Source organism: Passer domesticus, chromosome 5 (assembly GCF_036417665.1).
Source record: "Passer domesticus isolate bPasDom1 chromosome 5, bPasDom1.hap1, whole genome shotgun sequence".
In the NCBI taxonomy this organism is placed as follows: Eukaryota; Metazoa; Chordata; class Aves; order Passeriformes; family Passeridae; genus Passer; species Passer domesticus.
Genome location: NC_087478.1, coordinates 2,042,861 through 2,064,386, shown reverse-complemented (window position 1 = coordinate 2,064,386; position 21,526 = coordinate 2,042,861). Strand labels below are relative to the sequence as shown.

The 21,526-nt window shown below is 50.4% G+C and overlaps 1 protein-coding gene across 1 annotated transcript in view; it reads right to left on the bottom strand.

The window, feature by feature from the left end:
* The window catches only part of PODXL (podocalyxin like), a 46,225-nt gene that overhangs the window by 5,595 nt on the left and 19,104 nt on the right, over positions 1-21,526 (bottom strand). The window contains exons 2-7 of the mRNA XM_064421678.1: positions 9,948-10,775; positions 7,753-7,910; positions 7,203-7,268; positions 1,557-1,713; positions 713-768; positions 468-632 (exon numbers count right to left, since the gene is read on the bottom strand). Of these exons, the coding sequence (XP_064277748.1) occupies positions 468-632; positions 713-768; positions 1,557-1,713; positions 7,203-7,268; positions 7,753-7,910; positions 9,948-10,775 (1,430 nt within the window). The remainder of the gene's footprint in view (positions 1-467; positions 633-712; positions 769-1,556; positions 1,714-7,202; positions 7,269-7,752; positions 7,911-9,947; positions 10,776-21,526) is intronic.

The window sequence follows — 21,526 nt, the reverse complement described above, 5'->3', positions numbered from 1 at the left end:
CTTGCAGGTGGATGCTACACTAAAATCACCCAGGATTGCTTCCTGAGATAAAAATCACATTATTTTCTCTTTCTGTGTTGGTTCTTCCTTAAATCCTGCTGCTGCTGCTGCTCTGAAATTTGGCCCTGGCCCAGCTCTTGCAAAGGCTGAGCCCTGCAGTGTTGATGCCCCTCCTGCTGACACCCTCCTTCTTCCTTGCACACAGCCTGGGGCTCCCTGGCACCCAACCCAGCTCTACTGCTTGTAAAAGTATTTCAAGAAATTTTTTGAGAGGTATGGCTTGGTTTTGGAATGGGGTTTTGGATTGAGAAAGCCTTGTCAAAATTACAACCCAAGGTTTTGCCCACTGGGCAAACCAGGATGTCTCCACCATGAGAGACAGCAACACTGATGATCCTCATCTCCTGAAGACGCTTCTGGGATGGAAAAGGTCTTGGCATACCTGTCCCACCCTCCCGCCACCTTACCTGGTCCTTCTTTTGGGAGAAGCGCTGGTGGCAGCCGTAGATGGCCGCGACGAGCAGCAGGGACCCAGCCAGGGTGATGATGGTGATGATCAGGGGCGTGCTGAACTCGTCGTTGATGGTCGTGTCCTCCACCATCTTGTCAGAGGTGATGTTGACGATGCCGAGCTGCCACAGAAGGGACAGGTCAGGCTCCTGTGCCAGGGACACCCCTGGGGCAGCTGTGCCGTGACCAGGGACCCACTTACCTCCTCTAACTTGTCCTCCTTCAGCTTTTTGAGGAATTCTTCAGAGTCCAAAGGAACTGGGGGAAGAAAAAGGCTTCAGTGAGCACAAGGTGTGGGCAAGGACAGGTTGTGCCACCATCCCCTCATCAGAGGGGTGACCCAGTTTCTGGAGGAGGTAGCTGAAGATGTGTGGGGATGAAGCCAACCCTTGTAGGTACTTCACAACCTGACCAGGAACCAGGATCTCTTCTGGAAGGGGGAGAGCCCCAGAGCCTCCAGGCTCCACCACCATCTTCAGTGGGTGATTTATGAGCAAGGCCAGTGAGGGGCTGCACTTGTCTCCTCAAGGATTAGTCTGCAGTGCCTGGGTGCCTTTCCTGAGGTTGGATGTGGAGTCTGGATCACCCACCCAACTCCTGATCTGATGATGAGTAAGAGCAGGATGGAGTTCAGGCCTTCCTCCCCCTCATGCTAGGGCAGCAGGATGTCTCCATCTCGCAGGCACCCTGATCCTAAAGCAATGTTTGGACACACCCAAGCTGAGCTGGGTATTCCAACAGAGCTCTGACATGGGTGAGAACCTCTGTGTGGTCTTTGGGGAAGGATTTGAACTGGGCACCCAGTTTTAACCACCTGGGAGGAATTCTTCCTCCTGGAGACTGCTCAGTGGCTTGACTCAACATGGCAGAAGGGTCTGGTGCATTCCTTGGGGCGCAGAGGATTTCTGGGATCGTTCCTCTCCCAGACCACTGGGATGGGACAGCACAGAGCCCTTTAGCCCTTTGGTCAAGCTCTAGAAGCCTCCAGCTCTGGGGTCCCCAGTGCCTCTCTGTCCCCCTGCAGCAGGAGGGGGGATCATACTCACGGTGCAGGACCACCCGCACGTCCCAGTGCCTGGAGGGGCTCTTGCAGGCTGTCAGTGTCACCGTGCAGTTGTCCCTGCTGGCATCAAACACGTGCTGGGCCGTGGAGCAGAAGGTCTCATAGAAGGAGGTGTTGTTGCTGGCAGCCTTCCACTCGTCCTGCAGTGACAGCGAGGGTCAGCACTGCTCCCCCACCCAGGGACTGCCCAGGATCATCCCTCCCCATCACCAGGGGTGCAGGACGTCCCATCCTTACAGAATGACCCCTTTAAGACTGGATGTGCCCCTCTGTGCCGTGGTTTGGTGGACAAGGTGGTGTTGGGTCATAGGTTGGACTCGGTGACCTCAGAGGTCTTTCCCAACCAAACGGATTCTGTGATCTTCCCTCCTCCCTGTGCACTGCCCGGCTGCCGCCGGCCCTCCCGGGGAACAGGAAAAGTTTAAAAGTAGTTTCTTTGCAAGGAGCCGAGCTCTTGGCTGCCGTTCCTCACCGGGGCCCTGCACCAGCCTTATCTGTGAGCCGCAGCTTTCGGTGTTCCAGGAATAGCAGGTCCCTGAGGGAAGCGGGGCGGGGGAGCTGGGGAGGCCAGGGGGCCACAGCGGGACCAGGGCTGGGCTATGCAGCCCCGCAGTTCCCCCACAGGCATCTGCAGCCTTTCTGCCCTCTGTCCCCACCAACACAGGTCCCTGTCCTGCCTAAAACTTTGCAGGGAAGAGCAAGAAAGCAGCTCTGCAGGGAGGAGCAAGAGAATGGGTCTTGCTTTTGGATAGAATCACAGAATGAATCACGGAGTGTTTTGGGTTAGAAGGGACCCAAAACATCATCTAGTTCCACTCCCTGCCATGGGCAGGGACACCTTCCATAGACCAGATTGCTCTAAGTGCCTCCAACCTGGCCTTCAACACGTCCAGGGATGGGAAACCACAGTTTCTCTGGGCAAACCAAAGCATCCCTGGAGAGATGGGAGAGGGGCGGATGGAGCCCACGCTCTCTCTGGGATATTCCTGAGGTTTTTTGCTCGATGCTTTGTAGCAGCTGAGAGCTTACTAAGGTGATCACCCTCCTGCCTGCACAGATCCTGACGTGTGGGTGTGATACTTGGGGACACGGGTTAATGGTGGATTTGGCAGTGCCGGGTTAATGGTTGAAATTTATGATATTAGTGGGCTTTTCCAACCTAAATCCTTCCATGATTCTGTGCACAGACCTGCCCTCACAGGTGCTATATGAGAGGTGCTGTATTTACAGCTCCTGTGTACACAAGTCTTTCATGTGCAGGTGATCCTGTGTGTAAAAGTCTTTAATCCCTGCTGAAATGAGGTGCCTGGCTGGGAAGGGCTCTGCTGCTGCCTGCTCCATCACCCCAAACCTTCCCCTCCCATCCCAACACCACCGGTGTCTGGCAGCACCCCGCTTGCTGCACCGCAGGGATGGGAGCTGCGTGCCCAGGGACGCGCCTAATCTCACCCCATCTTATCTAAATATTTGGGAAGCTGCAGTGGAGACAGGATGCACTTGCCGGGGCGGAAGGCTGGCCCCGGGTACAGAGCTCAGCATCGGGAGGCTTGGCTGTCCCTGCGAACGGCCACTGTCCCTTGCCTGTCCTTTCGCTTTGCACCGGGACAGCTTCCCCGGGGCCCCTCTGTGGGGTTGCACCATCCCTGGGAAAAGAGCTGGGTGGGAAATCTGCCCCAGCCCGAGGGCAGCGTTGCCTGCAAAGCTGGTTCCCAGCAGGACAGGGAGGAGGGGGCTGCAGCTTGGTGGTTTTATCGCGTCTGGACGCTGGGTTGTGCTCCTACGCTTGGAATGTCCTGTGATTTACCAGTCCCTGTCTGTGCAGCAGTTTATGCTTGGCAGAGGGAGGGAAAGCCTCTGCTGCCTCCCTGCATCCTCCTTCCCCTGGTTTTGCCGCAGCTCTGCTTTCTCCCAGCCCTCAATAACCTGTTTCTTCCCCTACCACCCCATGGCAGGGAAAACACTCTCTTTTAGGATAGGGAGGGAAATGAGATGCGAGGCTAAAACCTCGCTGAGAGCACTCCAGTGGCAGCTGGCGAGCAGTGCCTGAAGCCCTTCAGGGGGTGAACTGGAGGGGCTGGCCCTTTCCAGGGCTGCAGAGGGGCAGGGTGAGGCCGCTGGCCGGCAGGGATGCCCCTGGCAGCTCCCCCTCGCCGCCGGAGCCGCTCGCATTCCTTGGCCGGAGTTGACAGGCGCTGCCGAGCGGCTCGGATCCGGTTCCCACACTGGCGGGGACCTAAAACCAACATCCCCGAATGAGGTAACAGCACTTGAGTCAACAATCCACCCCCGCCAGCTGCGCGGGGTGAGGGGGGACCGCGACCCTGCTCGGTGAGGGACTCCCTCCACTGCTCCGGGGACTGTCCTGTGTCCCCAGACCAGTGGATGGCACTCAGCAATTCCAGTGGGCTCGAGGGGTCCTGCTGTGGTTTTTGCATCCCCTCCTGCAGCAGGTTCTGGTGCTCCCCAGAATCCACTGACTCCTTGGACACATCTGTGTCCAGGTGGGGGACACAATGGAGGAGGAACACCTGGGAGATGGGCACAGGGTTGTGTGGCTGAACCACAGCTCAGGCTACACCAGCCACCTCTGTCATCGTCACTGCTTGCTTCACCTAACTCATTTTGGGGTTAGGGTGAGGAGCATCCATCCATCATCCATCCATCCATCATCCATCCATCATCCATCCATCCATCCATCCATCCATCCATCCATCCATCCATCCATCATCCATCCATCCATCCATCCATCCACCCATCCATTCATCCATCCCTCCATCCATCCATCCATCCCTCCATCCCTCCATCCCTCCATCCATCCCTCCCTTCCAAAGCAGGAGAAACCCAACTGAAAATATATTCATGAGCCAGACCTTAGAAGAAGTCATCCTCTAGAATGTAAAGTATTGAGCTAATAAGTCTTACTAAAAGACTTATTAAGATCCTGCTGTAATTAAAGGAATGAGAAGGAGAAGGTGGGGGAACATGGACCAACCTGTTCAGCATTGGTTCAAAGCATCACCTGAAGAGGAAGGATGCAGGGAACCAGCCAGCCTGTGAAACACCTGCAGTCCACAAAGTGCTACCAGCTGTATACTTGGCTTTTTTTTTTAGGATTCCTAGTTTGAGTTCCTTGTTTTCTGGACAAAGTGAGGTGTGGTGGGGTGAAAGGTCTGCAATTCCTGGGTTCAATCCCAACTGTTTGCTGGGTACACCCATCAGTGGTGCTGCCCCACCAGCCCAGCTCTGAATGGGGTGAGCAGCTCTGTACTGTCCTGTGTGATCCAGACATGTCCCCCACCACTGGTGCCCCCACACTGCCCTGGCTTCTTGCTGGATCTGAATTTTTAGTACAATGCCACCCCGACTCTGGCTTGTTCCCGGAGCAGGATTGGAGCTGTTTCTGGAACACTTCTCCTTGTAGCACACACTTTCCTGTTTTCCCACGGGCTGTGAAACGCAGAGGATTTTTTCACTTTGCTGTCAGGATTTGGCTACAGACGTGTTTACCAGGCCTACAAAGCAGGGAAACCAGATAGTGCCATTTCTCTGTTATCTGCTCGGCTTGGGAGGCACAAAGTGGGCTGGAATTTTCAGGAATACAAGGAGTGGAAAGTTAAGAGCGAGCTGGGGGGAGGTGCTTTGGCAGCCAAGGAGGGCGATGGGATGGGAGGATGCACCCTTGAAGCCCTGAACCTTTCTGTGGCTGTTTTGGGCCTGAGTTGGCATTTTGTGCTAACAATGCTCTGGCTCGTTATTACACCCAGAAGAATCAAAAGGAAGCAGGGTGGGAGACTCCCTGGCTCACCAGCTCCAGTGTTCCATGGCCCTGGAGCAGGCCATGATGCCAAGATGTGATCCCTCAGCTCGCTGATGCTTTCCAGCCTCACCATCCCTGCTTCCAAAAGCCTCCCAGAACAGCTCCATGGGAAGGACAGCAGCTCTGGAACATCACTGTGCCCAGAAGGAGGGGGGAAACTTTAAACACCAGTCCAGTCCTCAGTCCATTTAGGCTTCAAAATTGGATTTTGTCAATCTGATTGAATGTTTTTATATATTCAGTAAAAAATTTGATGAGAAGGTTTTCCAGCATGAACCTGCAGCCGTGTCCAGACAACACATGGGGAAAGGGATGGTCTCAGGAGAGACCATCCTGCTGGGGCTTCATGGAAATAAGGCCCCTGCTTGGAATCATCCTCAGCATTCAGGGCATCACTAAGGACATCAGCACTGCTGCAGGTGTGAGGGCAAGGAGCATTTACACCCAGCAGCAGCCAGAGCAGGAAGGTGACCACAGACCGCAGGCAGGTGCTTTCCCTCCTCCAGGAGCACAGTGGATGATGCTGGGAGGTCCAAGCCTTGTCCAGGGCTGCCAGGCAGGGCAGGAACAGGGAATTTCAAGAGCTGCTGTGGTCAGTAATGTGTCTGGAGGGGTTTTGTGAACACACTGTGGCTTCACTTGGAGAGTCCCTTCCAACTTGGCTGTTCTGATTCACTTAGGACAGGAGTGACAGGACAAAAGAAAGCAGTTTTAAGTTAAAAGAGGAGAGATTTCGATTAGATATTAGGAAGAAATTCTTTACTCTGAGGATGGTGAGACACTGGAGCAGGTTGTCCAGAGAAGCTGAAGCTGCCCCATCCCTGGAAGTGTCCAAGGCCAGGCTGGACAGAGCTTGGAGCAATCTGGTCTGGTGGAAGGTGTCCCTGCCCATGGCACAGGCTGTGAGAAGGTCCCTGAAGTGCCAATTTTCCACTGCTTACACTGACAGAAACCAGAGCATTATCATGCCAAACTCCTGAGCCCTACCCTCTCATTCTGCCAGGGCCTCACCAGCCATTGACTGGTGTCTCATCTTCTTTATCACCAACTTAACACTTATTCCTATTTGGAATTTATCAGTATAGTGCGTCTTCCCTGTTCCAGGAAGCTCACAGTTACCACCAGAACCATTCTGAAGGTGGATATCCCTCAGGAACACCAGCAGACAGTGCCCACCCACCAGAAAGGGTCCTGGTGTATGGTCCTGAGTTGGGCTTGCCTGCCCCCAGCCTTCCCATCACATTTTATTGCTCCCAGGTCTTGTAAAAGGTCTGAAACCAGTGAAATGGAGTTTTTCCTTCTCACTTAAGGGTTCTATGAGGGCATTGAGGAGCAGTGAGTCCCAGACTCCAGGCTCCTTTTCTTCCCAGTTGCTCTGCAGTTGGATGCCACCCTAGCCCAGAGTGAGGTACAAGATCTCACAAGTGCACAATAACTGTAGAGGAACACTCATTTTTTTCTTGGGTTTTGGGACAAAATATCAGCCCCTCAATTTAGGCAAAAAGCTTTCCTGCTGTCATAGGGAAAGGTTTCGCCTTTAAAATTTTCCATTGGACTTTCTGTAAGACCTGGGTGACCTCAGCTGGTCCTTCTACTTGGAGAAGACAACAGTGGCCTCTTGCCCTCCTGTCACATCCCCCTCTGGTGACACTGCTGAGCATGGGTTTGCATTCACCATTTTATTTTGGTTGCATCTTTGATGAAATTCCCTCATTTCTGAGCATTTTCTCACATCCTCAGAGCACCACAGGTTAAAATCTGAACCTCCACCATCTGCTAATTCTCCATGGAAGTTAAAAAGATGGTACTTACACAGGTTCTGGGTTCTTTCAGGTAGATGGTGGGCCTGGTGTGTTGCATCTGTACTTTACAGATGAGCTGGAAAGGCAGAAGAAAAGCAGCTCTCAGTGGTGGACAAAGGTTGGAAGGACAGTTGGTCACCAATCCAACAGCCCATCATTTTTTTCCTGGGAAAAGAGCCTGACCCCCTCCTTGCTGCACCCTCCTGGGAGTTGCAGAGAACCAGAAGGTTCTCCCTGAGCCTCCTTTTCCCCAGGCTGAGCCCTGCCAGCTCCCTCAGTTGCTGCTGGTGCTCCAGACCCCTCCTGGACACGCTCCCCTTCACCTCCATCCTCATTGTCTCTTCTCTGGAAAGCTCCAGGAGAAAGGGATGGGAGTAAATGACCTCCAAAAGTCCTTTCCACCCCAAACCGTTCTGTGATTCTACAGCCTGGAATTGCTTTGCTGGCAGATTTTTACTCTCTCTGACACAGGAGCAGCAAGAAGAGCTGCAGACTGCACGTGGGATGGAGCTGAATCAACCCCCCTGAGAGGTGCCCACCTTCCCTTTTGGTGCCATTACCTCGCTTGAGGAAGAAATGTTGGGTTGTGGGTGGCCAGAACTGCAGCCCTCTGCCTGGTCTGCCTGGTCTCCCGGGGCTGGATGCTGGGCACTGTCAGGGCTCTGGGGGGCACTGGTGGGTTTGGCTGTTGCAGATCCAGTGTCCTGGGTACTCTTGTCTGGCTCCACAGTATGCACCAAAAAACAAGCAGACAGAACACTGACACAGTATAGAGGATACAGCTGGCACAGCCCTGTTAGGCATCACCTCAAAATCACTTCTCATCTCTAGTTCTGCCTTGAAGCTCATTCTTCTGGAGAGGCTTTAGATTGCTTCTTTAATTTTATATATATTTTAAATTTAACTTTGATATGGAAAGAATCTGATTACTGATTTTATTTTCTGCTGCTGAAACTCATCAGAGAGGAACCAAAGGCCGTGGGATGGCTGCATGTGGGTAATCACTGAGAAGTGTGGGGTAACCCTCCTTTCACTTTTTCTGGGGTGTCTTCCATGGAGATTTCCTCAACAGACGCAGACCTGGATCTGCCTCTGTTGGGAGGGGCTGTAATACCATAACCTCTGCTGACTGCACTTCCATGGAAAAATTCCAGGGTGACAAGCTTAGAAGTAGTGCCTGGTTCTACAGGAGACAGCCTGGGGTGTCCTGCCTGGTATTCCAGGAGGGCACAAGTCCCAAATCTACCGGCCCACTTCAGGTGTCTCTGATACCTGAGGTCACCTCTGAGGACTTGGTTAAGCTCTGTGTCATCTTAGAATTGTTTGTGCAGTGGGAGTAGGGCAAGGAGCACAGCAGCCTCCTGCCTCCCCAGACCCCTTTGAAGACATGGATCTTCATCCCTGGCTTCCTTAAGTGGTGACAAAGAGAATTAAAATGCCACAGGATGCTCACAGCCTGTTTGCTCTTGGACTTCTACCTCTTCCACAGAAAAGATGAGGGCTATTTCTCTCCCAGAGACATTCTGAAGGCTCCAGGAGAGAATTAATTCCAAAGCCATCTGTTTCTCATGAATTCTGCCAGCTATTTATTAAATATAAAGGGTTTTTTAGACCTCTTCAGGCTTAATGCTTGAGGCCCAATTTGAATTAACATAATTTTATATATGATCCTTCAGTGGAGAACAGTCCTGTGGAGCAGGAGAGGAAAGAAAGGAAACATCCTTCATAGATATTTTCACCTCATTCCTGCCCACACATGAAAACATGACTTGGGGGAAGACAGTGAAGATGGCCTTGCAATAAAACCTTGGCCCACTCAGTGATGCCAGCAGCTGAGAGGCTGAGGGGGATGGAGATGGTTTTCGAGTGGCTTCTGTATTCCAGATAACTGGAAATTGGGTCAAGAAGAGCATTTTCCAGGGGAAGATAATGAAGGGCTCCAGTGTGATCACAGCTTTTATTCATGTGAGCTGAGCCCACAATCCCAGCCGAGTCTGGAAGGCTCCATGGAGCCCTCACAGTCCCACAGGGTCTGTGAATTCCCTGTGAACGCCACAAGACAAAATGCCAGTTTGGGAGGCTGAACTGTGCCTCGCTAGGACACCCAGGAGCTAGCATGACTGTAAAAGTCCAGAGGTCACAGAAAACACCTTACTGGTGTTCAGCAAGGTCCTGAACATCACGTGGACACTCCTAATGCTGCCTAGACAGCCAAAGCCCCCCCTGCAGCACTAATGGATGTCCTACCAAAGTCAGACTCCTCAGGGGTTGTAAACTCAGAGTTTAGCCACAAAATCTCCTTAGTCATCTAAAGCTCATTTTCTGTGCATGCCCAGACAGCCTTCCCTAAGCTGTCAGCTGCACCAGGGATCTCCCACGGGCAGCATTCCGACAGCTTCCCCAATTCTCCTGCCTCAGTCCCCAACCCATCACTGCTGCTCCTGTTTGCCATCACTGAAGATCGAGCCACTGCAGTTGATGGTGCTTCAGGCACCATTTGGTCCATCCAAAAGCCAGTGCCTGCACTTTGCCACTTGATTCATTCCTTGAATTTCACTGACTGCATTGACTCGACCTCCACCGAGGACAACAGGGACTTTAACACGCGCTCGTCACACAGACAGCTGCGCTGGAAAGTCCTAACATGAAACAAGGTGGTGACAGCCCGTAATGGCAGGAGGTGCTCAGGTAGCCAAAGAGAAAACACAAAAAGACCTCCCCAGCAGAAGAAACCAAGGTTCCTGTCTCCTGTTACCTGCCCCAGGAGCTGTCATGGTGGCTGCCTCTGGGACCATGTCTTTGCTGCCAGGTTGCGGTGTCGAAGTGGAGGGAAGGGATGAGGATCCAGTCAGAGGGGTAACAAAAGTTTTGGTGCTTCCAGGACTGGTGGAAGGGATTGGTCCCTGGGCTGAAGAACTGGAAGAAGGTGGCGGCTGCTTGGTGGGACATTGTGGACGAGGGACAACACACTCCTTGGAGCTTTGGGAAGGGTCAGTCCTCGGCACGGGGCTGCTCACAGTGGTGTTAGGCAAATTATCCAAAGGCTGCTTTCCCTGAGACGCTGTGGTGGGAGAGGGTGTGTCAACAGCCCCTGCAGCTCCTGGAGGAGTGGCTGCATCAGTGATGACGGATTTTGCAGCAGTGGTGGGGCCTGAGCTTCCGGAGCTGGCTGTAGTACCAGGCTGCTGTAAAGTAGCGGGGTTTGCAGCAGCGGTGGTTTTGGGGTTAGCGGTGCTGTCTGAGGAGCTGTGCTGCCCAGATGTGCGGGATAGGGTGTTGGTGGCAGTCAATGTGCCCTGAAATGTTGTGGGGGCGACCGCTGTCCCTGTGGTAGGTGATGGGGTAGTGGGGGACGGAGATGTTCCCGGTTTGGCTGTGGTGGTGATGCTTTGAGTAGGGGTGGTTGCTACCAGAATGGGCTGAGCCGTGGTGGTGGTGGTGGTGGCTTGGAGTGTGGTAGGTGGTGGTGCAGAGATGGTTGGTGAGGTCTCTGTAGTGACTGAAGACTTGGTCGTCGTGGGGATTTCTGTGGTTCTGGTGGTTGGGGCTTGTGTTGGGTCTGTAACATCCTGAGAGCTGACACCTGGGGAAAAGTGAAAACACAAAAGTAAATGCTGAACTATGGAAACTGCCCTTGGTTTCCCCTCAGAACATGTATTTGTAGAAGTAAACACTGGTATAAGCTACGAGTCATTCACTCAGGGCTTGCCTTGGGCTCTCCAAAGTCATACCAAATTCCATGTTCTGGTATCACTGTGTCCAGCAGGAAGTACAGCAGAGGAAGACAAGAGGAACCTCCAAACACAGTCAAACTAACAGGAATTTAGAGCAAGAGCAGAAGGACAAGGCCTGCTGGGCTCAGGACACAGGGCTCCCTCAGATGAGAGGTCCACCAGATTCCATGAAAAGCCCTGCAAGTGGTTCCCAAAATAAAGCAGATCCAGCCCTTGCAAGGGGACAAACAAGGGATGCACTGACTGCAAGTGTCCACCCCCCTGTGAGGGCCTCCCACATCCCTGAAGTGAGAAGGTGACACAAAATCACAGAATCATTAAGGCTGGAAAAGACCTCCAAGATCATTAAGCCCAAACAATTACCTCACATTATCACATGCAAAGAGATCTGTGTTTGGTTTGGAAGAATACTTGGAACTTTCAAATGATGAAGCTGTTCCTCAGTGGGGGATGCAGCTGAAGGACAACTCACCTGACAAGAGAGAACTCTCCCACTGCAGAGAGCTCTGCAATGTGCTGCAATGCCAAAATGGGGTATTTTCACTGCTAAACCAGTATAAAAATGTAGGTCTATTCTTCTGTTTGTAATCACTACAGGAGCTCCATCAATGGCCACAGAGAATTTCCCTACGTGGCGAACACCAGTTCTGGGCTCTTGCTCAAATTCACCCCTGGAAAAGTTTGACCAATTTTTCACCTTTCAGGAAATGTGGGCTGAGCCACTTTATCCATGGATCCCTCTGGAATGAAAGCAATAACCTGATTTGGGGAGAAGGTTCTTCTATCTGGGGATGGTGCAGAAGAACTGCTATAATGTTTTGGGTTTTTTTTTTTTCCCATGAAGCATTCATATATTATTTCCAACCCTCCAAAGCAGGAGTCACACTACCAAGGACTGATTTTTAGCCTAATGCTGCTCTCCAGAGACCTGCTTTGTTTCTCCATGCTGGCAGGCAGGCAAAGTATCCTCTCTTATAGAGCCTGTCTGTTGACACTGATTGTGCATCAAAGATCTGATGAAGCTCAAGTTTCTGGTGGGAAAATTTAACTCTACCATGTCAGGATCTGGCTTGAGAGGGACCTGGGGGGTGGGATTTGGGATGGGGAGGCTTCAAGAAGTTTGGGGTCCTGTGGGAACTGCCTGGGGACATGGTGGGTTTGGAGGAGGCAGAGGAGCAACAGCTGGGCCTTGCACAGGCATCCAAACAGGGAATGGAAAGGAAAGGAATGGAATATAGAATATTTCAGTTGGAATGGACCTACACTGATCAGCTCATACAACTGCCTGACAGTTTCAGGGGGATCACAGTACCACAGACTGATTTGGGTTGGAAGGGACCTCAAAGCTCATCTCATTCCAACCCCTCCTGCCATGGGCATGGACACCTTCCACTATCCCAAGCTGCTCCAAGCCCCATCCAGCCTTGAATGTTTCCAGGGATGGGGCAACCACAGCTTCTCTGCACACCCTTGTGCTGGGGCCTCACCACCCTTCCAGACAAGAATTTTTCCCCAATTTTCCCATCTAACCCTGCTCTCTGTCACTTTAAAGCCATCACCCCTTGCCATGTCACTCCGTGCCTTTGTAAAAGTTCAGATCTCCTCCCAAAACATGGTTTCCTCACCAGCCACCAAGAGCAGCCACTCCTGGAAACACAATCAAGATGTGAGTGTAACTGAAAGTAGCGGCATGAATTATTTTAGGAAACACTTGGCTTGTGAGAAAACATTTCCATTACATCTGCAGGAAAAGGGCTTTAGTGGAGATAAGTCATATTTCCTATAGGCTGACCCCTCTCTGCAGGAGAAGAAGAGGTAAAGAAGTAAAACACCATCACAGGGTCCTGAGAGATAAACCCCAGGTGCTGAAGATAGGAGGGAGTTTTGATCTACCACCTCCTTAGTTGTGTTATCAGTTTGTGTGGCTTGAATTGTCAGTGATGGTTGCACCAAGCTGGGGAAAGATCAGGCATCCAGTGAGCCACGAGACAGGTCTGTCCCATAAATAGGGTGTAAAAGTTTGACAGGGGGTCTGACAACAAAAGAGGTACAAAAAATCCACTAAAGGTAGAGACAATACAAAAGAGATGTAAAGAAAGAAAGGGCTGGAAGGAAGGAAGGAGGAAATCCCCCACTGCTCTCATTTCCTCTTCATGCCCCAGGCTCATCCCAGAGGGGCAGAAATTAAAGGCTCCCAACAGAGGTCAAAAAGACAATTCAATTCAATTCAACTCAGTCCAAGAGAAGGAGACAAGACCATGCTTTGGCTCTAGGCCAGACCTGGTGGCCAGCTGGGACCTCCCTGTGATCCAAGGAACCAGGATCCCTGCCCCAGCACTTTCCTGTCCTACCCTGGGGAGATACAAATAGGATTTTACCACTTTTAGCAAAAAACTGAGAGCAAAAGCCCAAGTCAAGGGGTTGTTCTGCTAATGGAGAGGTCTGGTGAGATCCTGCAGGCTAGTCCTGGCTGGGGTGGTAGAAGGATCTTTTTTGGGGCACACAGAGTGACACAGCACTCTCCCAAAAAAAAGACTGGGAGAAGAATCAAGACTCAAGTTGGTGCCCAAAAATCTCATTAGTATCCTATCTTTCTGTATCTCTGCATCCACTTCTAGTGTTCCTCCTCACTAAGGTCAAGAGACATTAAAAATCCATTTATTCTTGCTCATTAAGCCAGGACCAGTGATTTAAGTGGGATCAAGCATCGTGGGCTGGACTTACAACACACCAGTGGAGAGGGGCTGTGGCCACAGCTGGGTGAGATCCTCTCCCACAGAGGAGCAGCAACATCCATCCATCAATCTCCAAACCCCTCCTGCAGGTTTTGGGACACCTTTCTGTCAGCAAAATTTACCTTTTCTATCCTGCTGCATTAAGTTAAAATGTTTTCTAACTGCTGCTGCACCAGGTGCTGCTGCAGTCACGGGGCTCAATACCTTCCTGCAGCTTTATTGCTCTGAGCTTAATGTTGTTTCTTGTCCAGGGACTCTGTATCACTGCAGCTTTGGGGGAAAAATGCATTTCATTTAGAAAAATTGCTTTTTTTTTGGTGTCTTGCAGAATCACCACCCACAGAAGACCTGACTTAGGCAAACCCATTGCAAACTTAATTCCAAAGCACAAACAACTACAGAACAAGCACCACAGTCCCAGGAGTCACTGTTTTCCTTCCACACGTACTGTATCTCTTTAAAATGCCAGAAAAATGTATTTTTTATAATCTCTTCCCCCCTCTCTAGCCACCTGTGCCAAATTTCAGTGGTAGACTCAAGGGTAATAACTGGTAATGAGCTCCTGTTTGCCTGGGCTGGTGGCCAGTATGGCCTGACAACTGTCCCCAACAGAAGAAATGAAAAGGATCTGGTTGAAGGAGGAAAAAAAACCTGGTAGGAACAGCCAGACAGGACAGGATTATGTCTGGGGCCCCTTCAGCATGAAAATCACTCACAAAAGATACAGTAAGTCCTTTTGCAGGGGACAAGTGATCCCTTCATGCCGTGAGCCTGGAGATAAAAGGATTTAAGGCATCTATGAGAGAGGTGGAGGAGGAGGATGGAGCATGGAGATCCTCCAAGTTATCACTCCCCTCACCCAGAGGAGACCCTTCCCAAAAGAAAATCCACTTGAATTTCAGCCAGAGTCCCTCACCCTGTTTTCCAGAAGGCAGAAAAAAAAACACCTGCCCCTGACCTTCCTGGCTGCATTTTGGCACGCCAATGCCGCTTTTTTGATTTCACTTTTCTGGACCGCCACCAATTCCCCATTTTAGGGAAGATGAGAGCAAGTTAGCAGCTGCTGGGGGTATTTTGACTTGGCTGCAGCGAGTCTAAAGGTTGGTCTGTGCTTCTCTTTTTTGTCCCTCAGAAAACCCAAACCTGCGGGGCTGGGTGTGGGGTAGGTCTGTGGGAGGAGGGCGCGAGCCCTGCGCGCATCCGCGGGCTCGGCGGCCGAACGGGAGGAAATGAGAGCGCTGCAAAAACATGATTTCATGTCCGGATACGTGTATCCCATGGCCGGGCCTGCGATACAGTGTGTCTGGGGTGGGCACAGCCAGCAGGGGAGACGACTTTCCCTTATTGCTAATTACCCAGACGGGCTTGCTCGGCCCATTTTGGGAGGCTGGAAGGGTGTGGATGGGGATGGTGTGGGAGTTCTCTGGTCAGAGGCTGGTGGGATGTGAAAAGTCAGCCAAAATGTGAAAGGAAAGGTGAGCTGCTTTGTGCCAGCACAGCTCCTTGCAATAGCAGTTACACAACTTTGAGCTGCTGTGCACCACCTCTAACTCATGGAATCATAGAATTATTTGGGTTTAATGGGACCTTGAAGACTCTCTAGTCCAACTTTCTGCCATGGGCAGGAACACCTTGCACTATCCAGGATGCTCCAAGCCTTGGCCTTGAACATTTTCAGGAGTGGAGCAGACACGGCTTCTCTGAAGTCATCATCACCCTCACAGGAAGAAATTTCCTACTGATTTCCAACTAATATCTCATCTAAAGTGTCTCTCTTCCAGTTTAACCTTGCCATGGAGTGATGCTCTGGTTGTAACCTCAGTGCAGTGAGTACGTGGAATTTTGCAGGCTGGGGAAGGCACTCGGGGGAGAAGCTTTTTTGGAAAGGTCAAGGTTTGGAGCGCGAAAAGAGAATCAAACAGGCTGAAAATACAAAGTGAAAGGACACGTCCCGTCCATCCTCCCAGAGCCCACCCAAAGCCAGTGATTATTCCCTCTCCCTGCAGCTCCTCTGATTAACTCCCTCCCCAACAGCTTCCCGCTTCCTATTTTGGTAACGCCTCCCCCTGTCTCCCCCCCATCCACCTTGTTGAAACAGCTCAGATATTGGCTGAAATTCTATTAATAGTGAGAAAAGGAAACTCAAAAGAATAACTTAGGAAATGGTGGGTGACACACCCCAGGCCGGCGGGCTGAGCCCGGCTCGGAGCCTTACGCCAGCCAGCTCCTGCTCCTCCCAAGGCGGGATGAGAAAGCCACGGAGCCTGAGCAAGCCAGGGAAGGGGAAGGGATGTAAGCCAGGCCCTGAGGAAGTTCCTATTTTCCTCCCCTTTTGTGCAGCCTTTCCTGATTGAACAGGGGCAGCGGGTTGAGTTCATCAAAGGCAAAGCAGGGGCTGAGGCTCAGGGGGTGGCCTTTCCTAGGGGACAGCATTTGCCAAAGTGAGTGAGGAAGCTCCTGGACTTTTCTTTGCATTGCAAGAAGCTCCTGGGAGCAAGGAGGGTTTTATCCACCAGCTGCAATGCAGCCGTATCTGAGGTGCAGCAGAGCCCAGTCACTGCAGAGGACAGGAAATCTGTCACCTCCTTTTGAAACTGTGAGAGGGATCAGATTGGCAGAATATCACAGAGCAGTGTTATTTATCCTGGAATTAAGCTGGGCTACCAGAGCAAGTGGTTACTTCACAGGGTTTTTAATTTTGCCTGTGCAGAGGCTCTTTCCCTTCCACTGGCTTAGGGATGTATGAGTTCCAAACAGGGTCTTCCTGAGCTGCCTGCAGAGATTTTAGTGAGGGATGTGGCACAAGGACATTTTACATATCACCCTGGCACTCTCCATGTCTTAAGATGCTTTCCTAATGAGCATCACCCAACCCCTTTGCTGCCAGCTTCACCATCAGCTTTATGAAATGGCTTCACCCAGGCCAAAGATGAACTTGGCTTCCTGGGTTAGAGAATGGGGAAAGGTCCAACAGCAGCTGCCAGAGCATTCACCTCTAATCCATCAGTCCAATCATCCAGTGCAGACATATCCTCTCCAAACCCCTGCCAGAATAAAAACTGCTGCAGAACAGTTTTGATAGAATTGCTCTGCAAAATGTTAAAGATGAGACCTAATGGCTGGGTCTAATTAGTGCTGCACTAACACTTGGGGAGGGGCTGCATCAAAGAGGAGTGGGCAGCAGATCAGGGGAGGGGATTTTGGGGGTGAGACCCTGGGACGGGGTGCCCAGAGAAGCTGTGGCTGCCCCTGTGTCCCTGGAAGTGTCCCAGGCCAGGTTGGATGGGGTTTAAAGCAACCTGGGATGACAGAAGTTGTCCCTGCCCATGGCAGGGGAGTTGGAATGAGCTGATCTTTAAGGTCCTTTCTAAACCAAACCATTCAATGGTTTTATGAAATGAGTGTGCCTGGACTCTGATTTAAAGCCACTGGGTTTATTGTCAGCAGGGAACCTCCTTTGCTCTGCTGTGAAAAGACTCTATTTAAAAAACTCTTCAAATTGGTGTGCTGCTGTTTAGATTGTGCGTGGAAGTGACAGTGAGATTGAGGCAATAATGCTGAAAATACCCTCTTGTCTGCTGTCAAATTGAAGGAATCTGCAGCCACTGCCTCTGCCCTGAAAACCCTTCCCAACAGACCCTTACTGTCTGGACTTAGAGTAGGGCAGGGGGAAGAAATAGATGTGCTTCAAACCCCAAGCAGTTTTGCCTCATCTCCAGATGGAGAGCAGCATCCAGGGCTTCCTACTCCACTGCCAGCCTGGAGATACTCCTAAGCAGGAGATCTGGGCATGTCCTCGCAGCATTCTAGCGTCATCTTGAGGACTCTAAGTCTGCAGCATTTTGCAGTGAATCACATCCCTGCAGTAGCCAGAAGGCCACCCTCTGTGGTAATCACATATCTTCTGAAAAGAGAGAGACATAATTCTCTCCCAGCATTTTCCTGGGAGCTGTGAGAAAAATCAGAGAAAAAAATTTTTATCTCTACTTGCTTCACCTGTTGTTGTGCACATGTAGAATGTGTTGTGGAGATTTGTTTACCAAAGAGTGATTGCTTAATTGGACTCTGGTGATAATGTTTTGATTGATTGACCAATTAGGTCAAAGCTGTATCAGACTGTCTGGCAAGGGCAATGGGTTTTTCTTAGTAGCAGCAGTATAGTATAATATAGAATAGTGCAGCAACAATAAAGCAATTGATCAACCTTCTGCAATCATGAAATCAATGCTTGTTATTCCCCATTCAGAAGATCGCCGCTACCATAACCCTGTTTCCAGAAATGGGAAAAATTCAAGTTTTCTCTGTTTTTACCAAGTAACCCTGAAGCCCAAAGAGCAGGACTTGAAGCAAACCTCACGTGAGCTTTGGCTGCTTCATCCTCTTTATTTTACTCACAGAACAGCCTTTAAACCTCCTTGGTTTCAACCAAGAAACCCACCCGCAGGCTGATACAATTTTCCTGCCAGGACTGCAACACATGTCCCCAGAACCCAGGTTTTGATGAACCAGCATTTTCTGATGACAAACTTGCTTCATTAACAAATTCCCCATCAGCTCTTTCTGCAAGTGTTTGAGCCAGCTCAGCTCGTCTGCTGTTTCGTTTGGAAGTGTGACAAATATTCAAAATAATCATCCCAAGGCACACCTCCCCATACTCCTCTTTTCCTGCAGCCCTGACTCGTCTCCTTTTCACTCCCTTGATCACTCTAAACACCACATTTGGGGAGGTAGAAATGGGTTCATTTGCTGCACTAATTAATGACCAGACAGTGGGTTTGAGAGAGCAGGAATATCTCAGTGTTCCTCACTCCCACCTTCTCAAAAACATTGTTGTTGAATTGTCCTTCATGCCACGCTTGGAACTCCTCTGAATTTCTCCTCAGAGTCTGGGGTTTCTCAGGAATTTGTGATCAGTGGCATTTTGCACTCAAGTGGACCCAGCTGGTCCATCCCAGGCTGTTCTGCATCCCATGGCCAGCTCCAGCCAGAGGTGAGGAATGCCAACAGTGGGAAGTCCAGCCTCTCTTATGGATAAACATAGGACATCCTATTTAGGATTGTGTCTCTACCACTCGTCTCATGGAAAATCTGTGGCTATCTAAAAAGTGAAGAGGAAAGACAAAAAAAAAAAACATCAGAAGAAGACAGAAGACCACTGTGGAAAATGAAAGCTCAGAAATCCTTCAGGAGGTTGTCAACGAATCAAACCAACACAAACACATGTGCCCACTTCTATCCACACAACCCACAGGAATTTTTTCACCACTAAGCCTGGAAATAATCCTCTTTCCTATACCTCGTTGTGTAGAAAATAACACCAGAGCTGCTGGAGCAGAAATGTAGGGAGCACAAGCCAAAAAACCTCATGTCCCAGGCTGACCAGGCCCTCCAAAACACAGAGCATGGCCACACTCCTGTCCTCTCCTGAATTCTTTGTACCATTGGAGTGGAGCTACCCCATGATGACCTTGCTGCTTTGAAGGAGGATTTGTGGCCTGTATCAAGGGAGCATCAATCACCCATTACTGAAGGACACGGTGTCTGGTACATTTAGCCCTGAGGCCCCTCTATTTCTGCAGAAGTCACACAGGACTTTGGAAGAAACTCAAGGTTTACACCGAGTAATGGGCCAGAAAATCTCTCTGGATCAAGGTAAAGCACAGGTGCTTCTGTCCCAAAGCAGTGGTCGTAAGTCAACACAACACTGAAAACCTCAAGAAAGCTGTAAGAGTACAGAACTTTGTTATACACTAAATATCTGGGATTTTTCTTCAACATTGTAAGTCTTTAAGATGGTCTTTCAGGATTTTTTGTCTGTGGACACAAGCACTTAAATATTTTTTTTTAATTTTTTTTTTGAAGAAAAGGCAAATAGGTTAAAAGTCTAGGGTTTTTTTTTCTGAATTTGGGCAGGAATCTCAGGTCCATGAGAAGAACCTAAAGACTGGGGCTGCCAGTTGGGAATTCCACCTTTACCACATGAAGATCCCACCCAACTTCGCCACCTCTCTCCGGGGTGGAAGGTTTGGGGGAACTTTACCACCTCTCCCCAGAGTTGAGAGCTGGGCCCACGAGTTGATTGAATCACTAAGGAGCTGTCAAGGTGGTGGGAAGAGCACGTTGGAGAAGCCAACACTGTGAACTGCTTGGCCAAAGCATCAGCTTTGCTCTCGAGGGCTGAGCTGTCACATCCCTGCAGCCCTTCCTGGGGACCTGACCCTCTTTCTCCAGCCCTGCTGCTCACCAGTGAGGGTGTCTGGGGACACAGATTTATTCATTCTGACAGAGAAGAAGTTCCTCCCTCTGATTTTCACCCCAGAAAGATGAATCATCCCTTGCTGGCTTTTCCTGGAGGACTTCAGACAGCTTGGGAAGGAGTGAAGACATGAGCCAGTGAGACAGGAACTGATCTTTATACAGCCTGATGGCTTGTCTACGCAGGGGTACTCAGAAAAAAATAATCTAAAATTAATCTAAAATTAAAAGGAGGTATGATTTCAGAGTGGATTAGTCAAAGTGCACACAACCCACCAGGTGGCCACTCTTGTTCAGCTTTAAATCAGTCTTTATTTAATTTAGCCCAAATGAAGTAAGTTAAATCAAACTCTCCTCAGCTCTTAAACCTGATGAGGGGGAGCTGATGGACTTTAGGAAAGTTAATTCAGGAGAAATTTGGTGATGGTCCACAGAAAACAAGCTCCTAAATGTTGCACTGACCAAACATCAGGGATGGGGCACACCTTCCTCCTCAGCTGAGGTTGGACCTTCCTAATTCCTGGGCATGGAAAGCTTTGTTTGATGTCAGATTTGATGTCACATCATTGAATCATCAATTGGTTTGTGTTGGAACAGATGTTAAAATCCTTGCAATCAGCAGGGACATCTTCAACTAGATCAGGTTGCTCAGAGTCCTGTCTTGAACACTTCCACGGATGGGGCATCCACAGCTTCACAAAATGTGCCAGCATCTCAGCACCCTTATCATCAAAAATCTCTGCCTTGTATCTAATCTAAATGGAGCCTTGTTCGGTTTAAAACCATCATCCCTGTCCTACTGCAACAGACCCTGTTAAAAAGTTTATGCCCATCTTTCTTATAAGCCCCTTAACTGCAGAAAGGCCATGATCGGGTCCTCCTGGAACTCAGTTTGTCTCAGTTTTTGCCACAGAGAAAGGCAGGACAAAAGAAGGCAGTGGAGACAGCACCCTACAAGTTGTTGGGTGGCATGGGGAGATGAAATTCTTCCCCTTGCCCTCCTTTCCAGCTGGCTGGGTCCATATTTGGGTTCATGCTGAGCAAGGGCAGGGATGGAGCTGGCCCTGAGCTACTCATCCTGCCAGCTGAACCTCTGCCAGCTGGCCAGCACCGGGGAAGAGTTGTCACATCCAATGTCACTCAAGTTGGGTGCCGTGCACCAGCGACGTGTCTAGACTTTATCCGTGGGCAATGAGGGCCACAAGGCTCTCGTGGAGCAAGCTTCGTGTGGGTTGGTTGTGCAGCCAAAACTCCCCTCATTTTTTGTGAGTGTCACTCTAATTTTTGCAGTGAAGAAGAGGAAGGGAGGGAATATTCCCTTTCTTGTGGTGGGGGCTCTTCCTAAAGGAAAAGGATCAACCCCAAGCCCAAGGACAGGTTTCTCTGGAGCCTCACAGCCTGACAATGTGAGACCACAGAGAGGCTTTAAAGCTGGTGTTAGCAGCAGGGATCTAATGCTCAAACTTGTGCCATCAAAACCAAGGATGCCATCCTCAGCTAGAAGCTGAACCTGCATGCCCAGCACCCAGAAGGTCCAAGCCACAGCCCAAAGGGGCAGAAAACAAGAGGAGAGACCCTAAACCCAAAAGAATAAGGAGACCTCAGCCTGG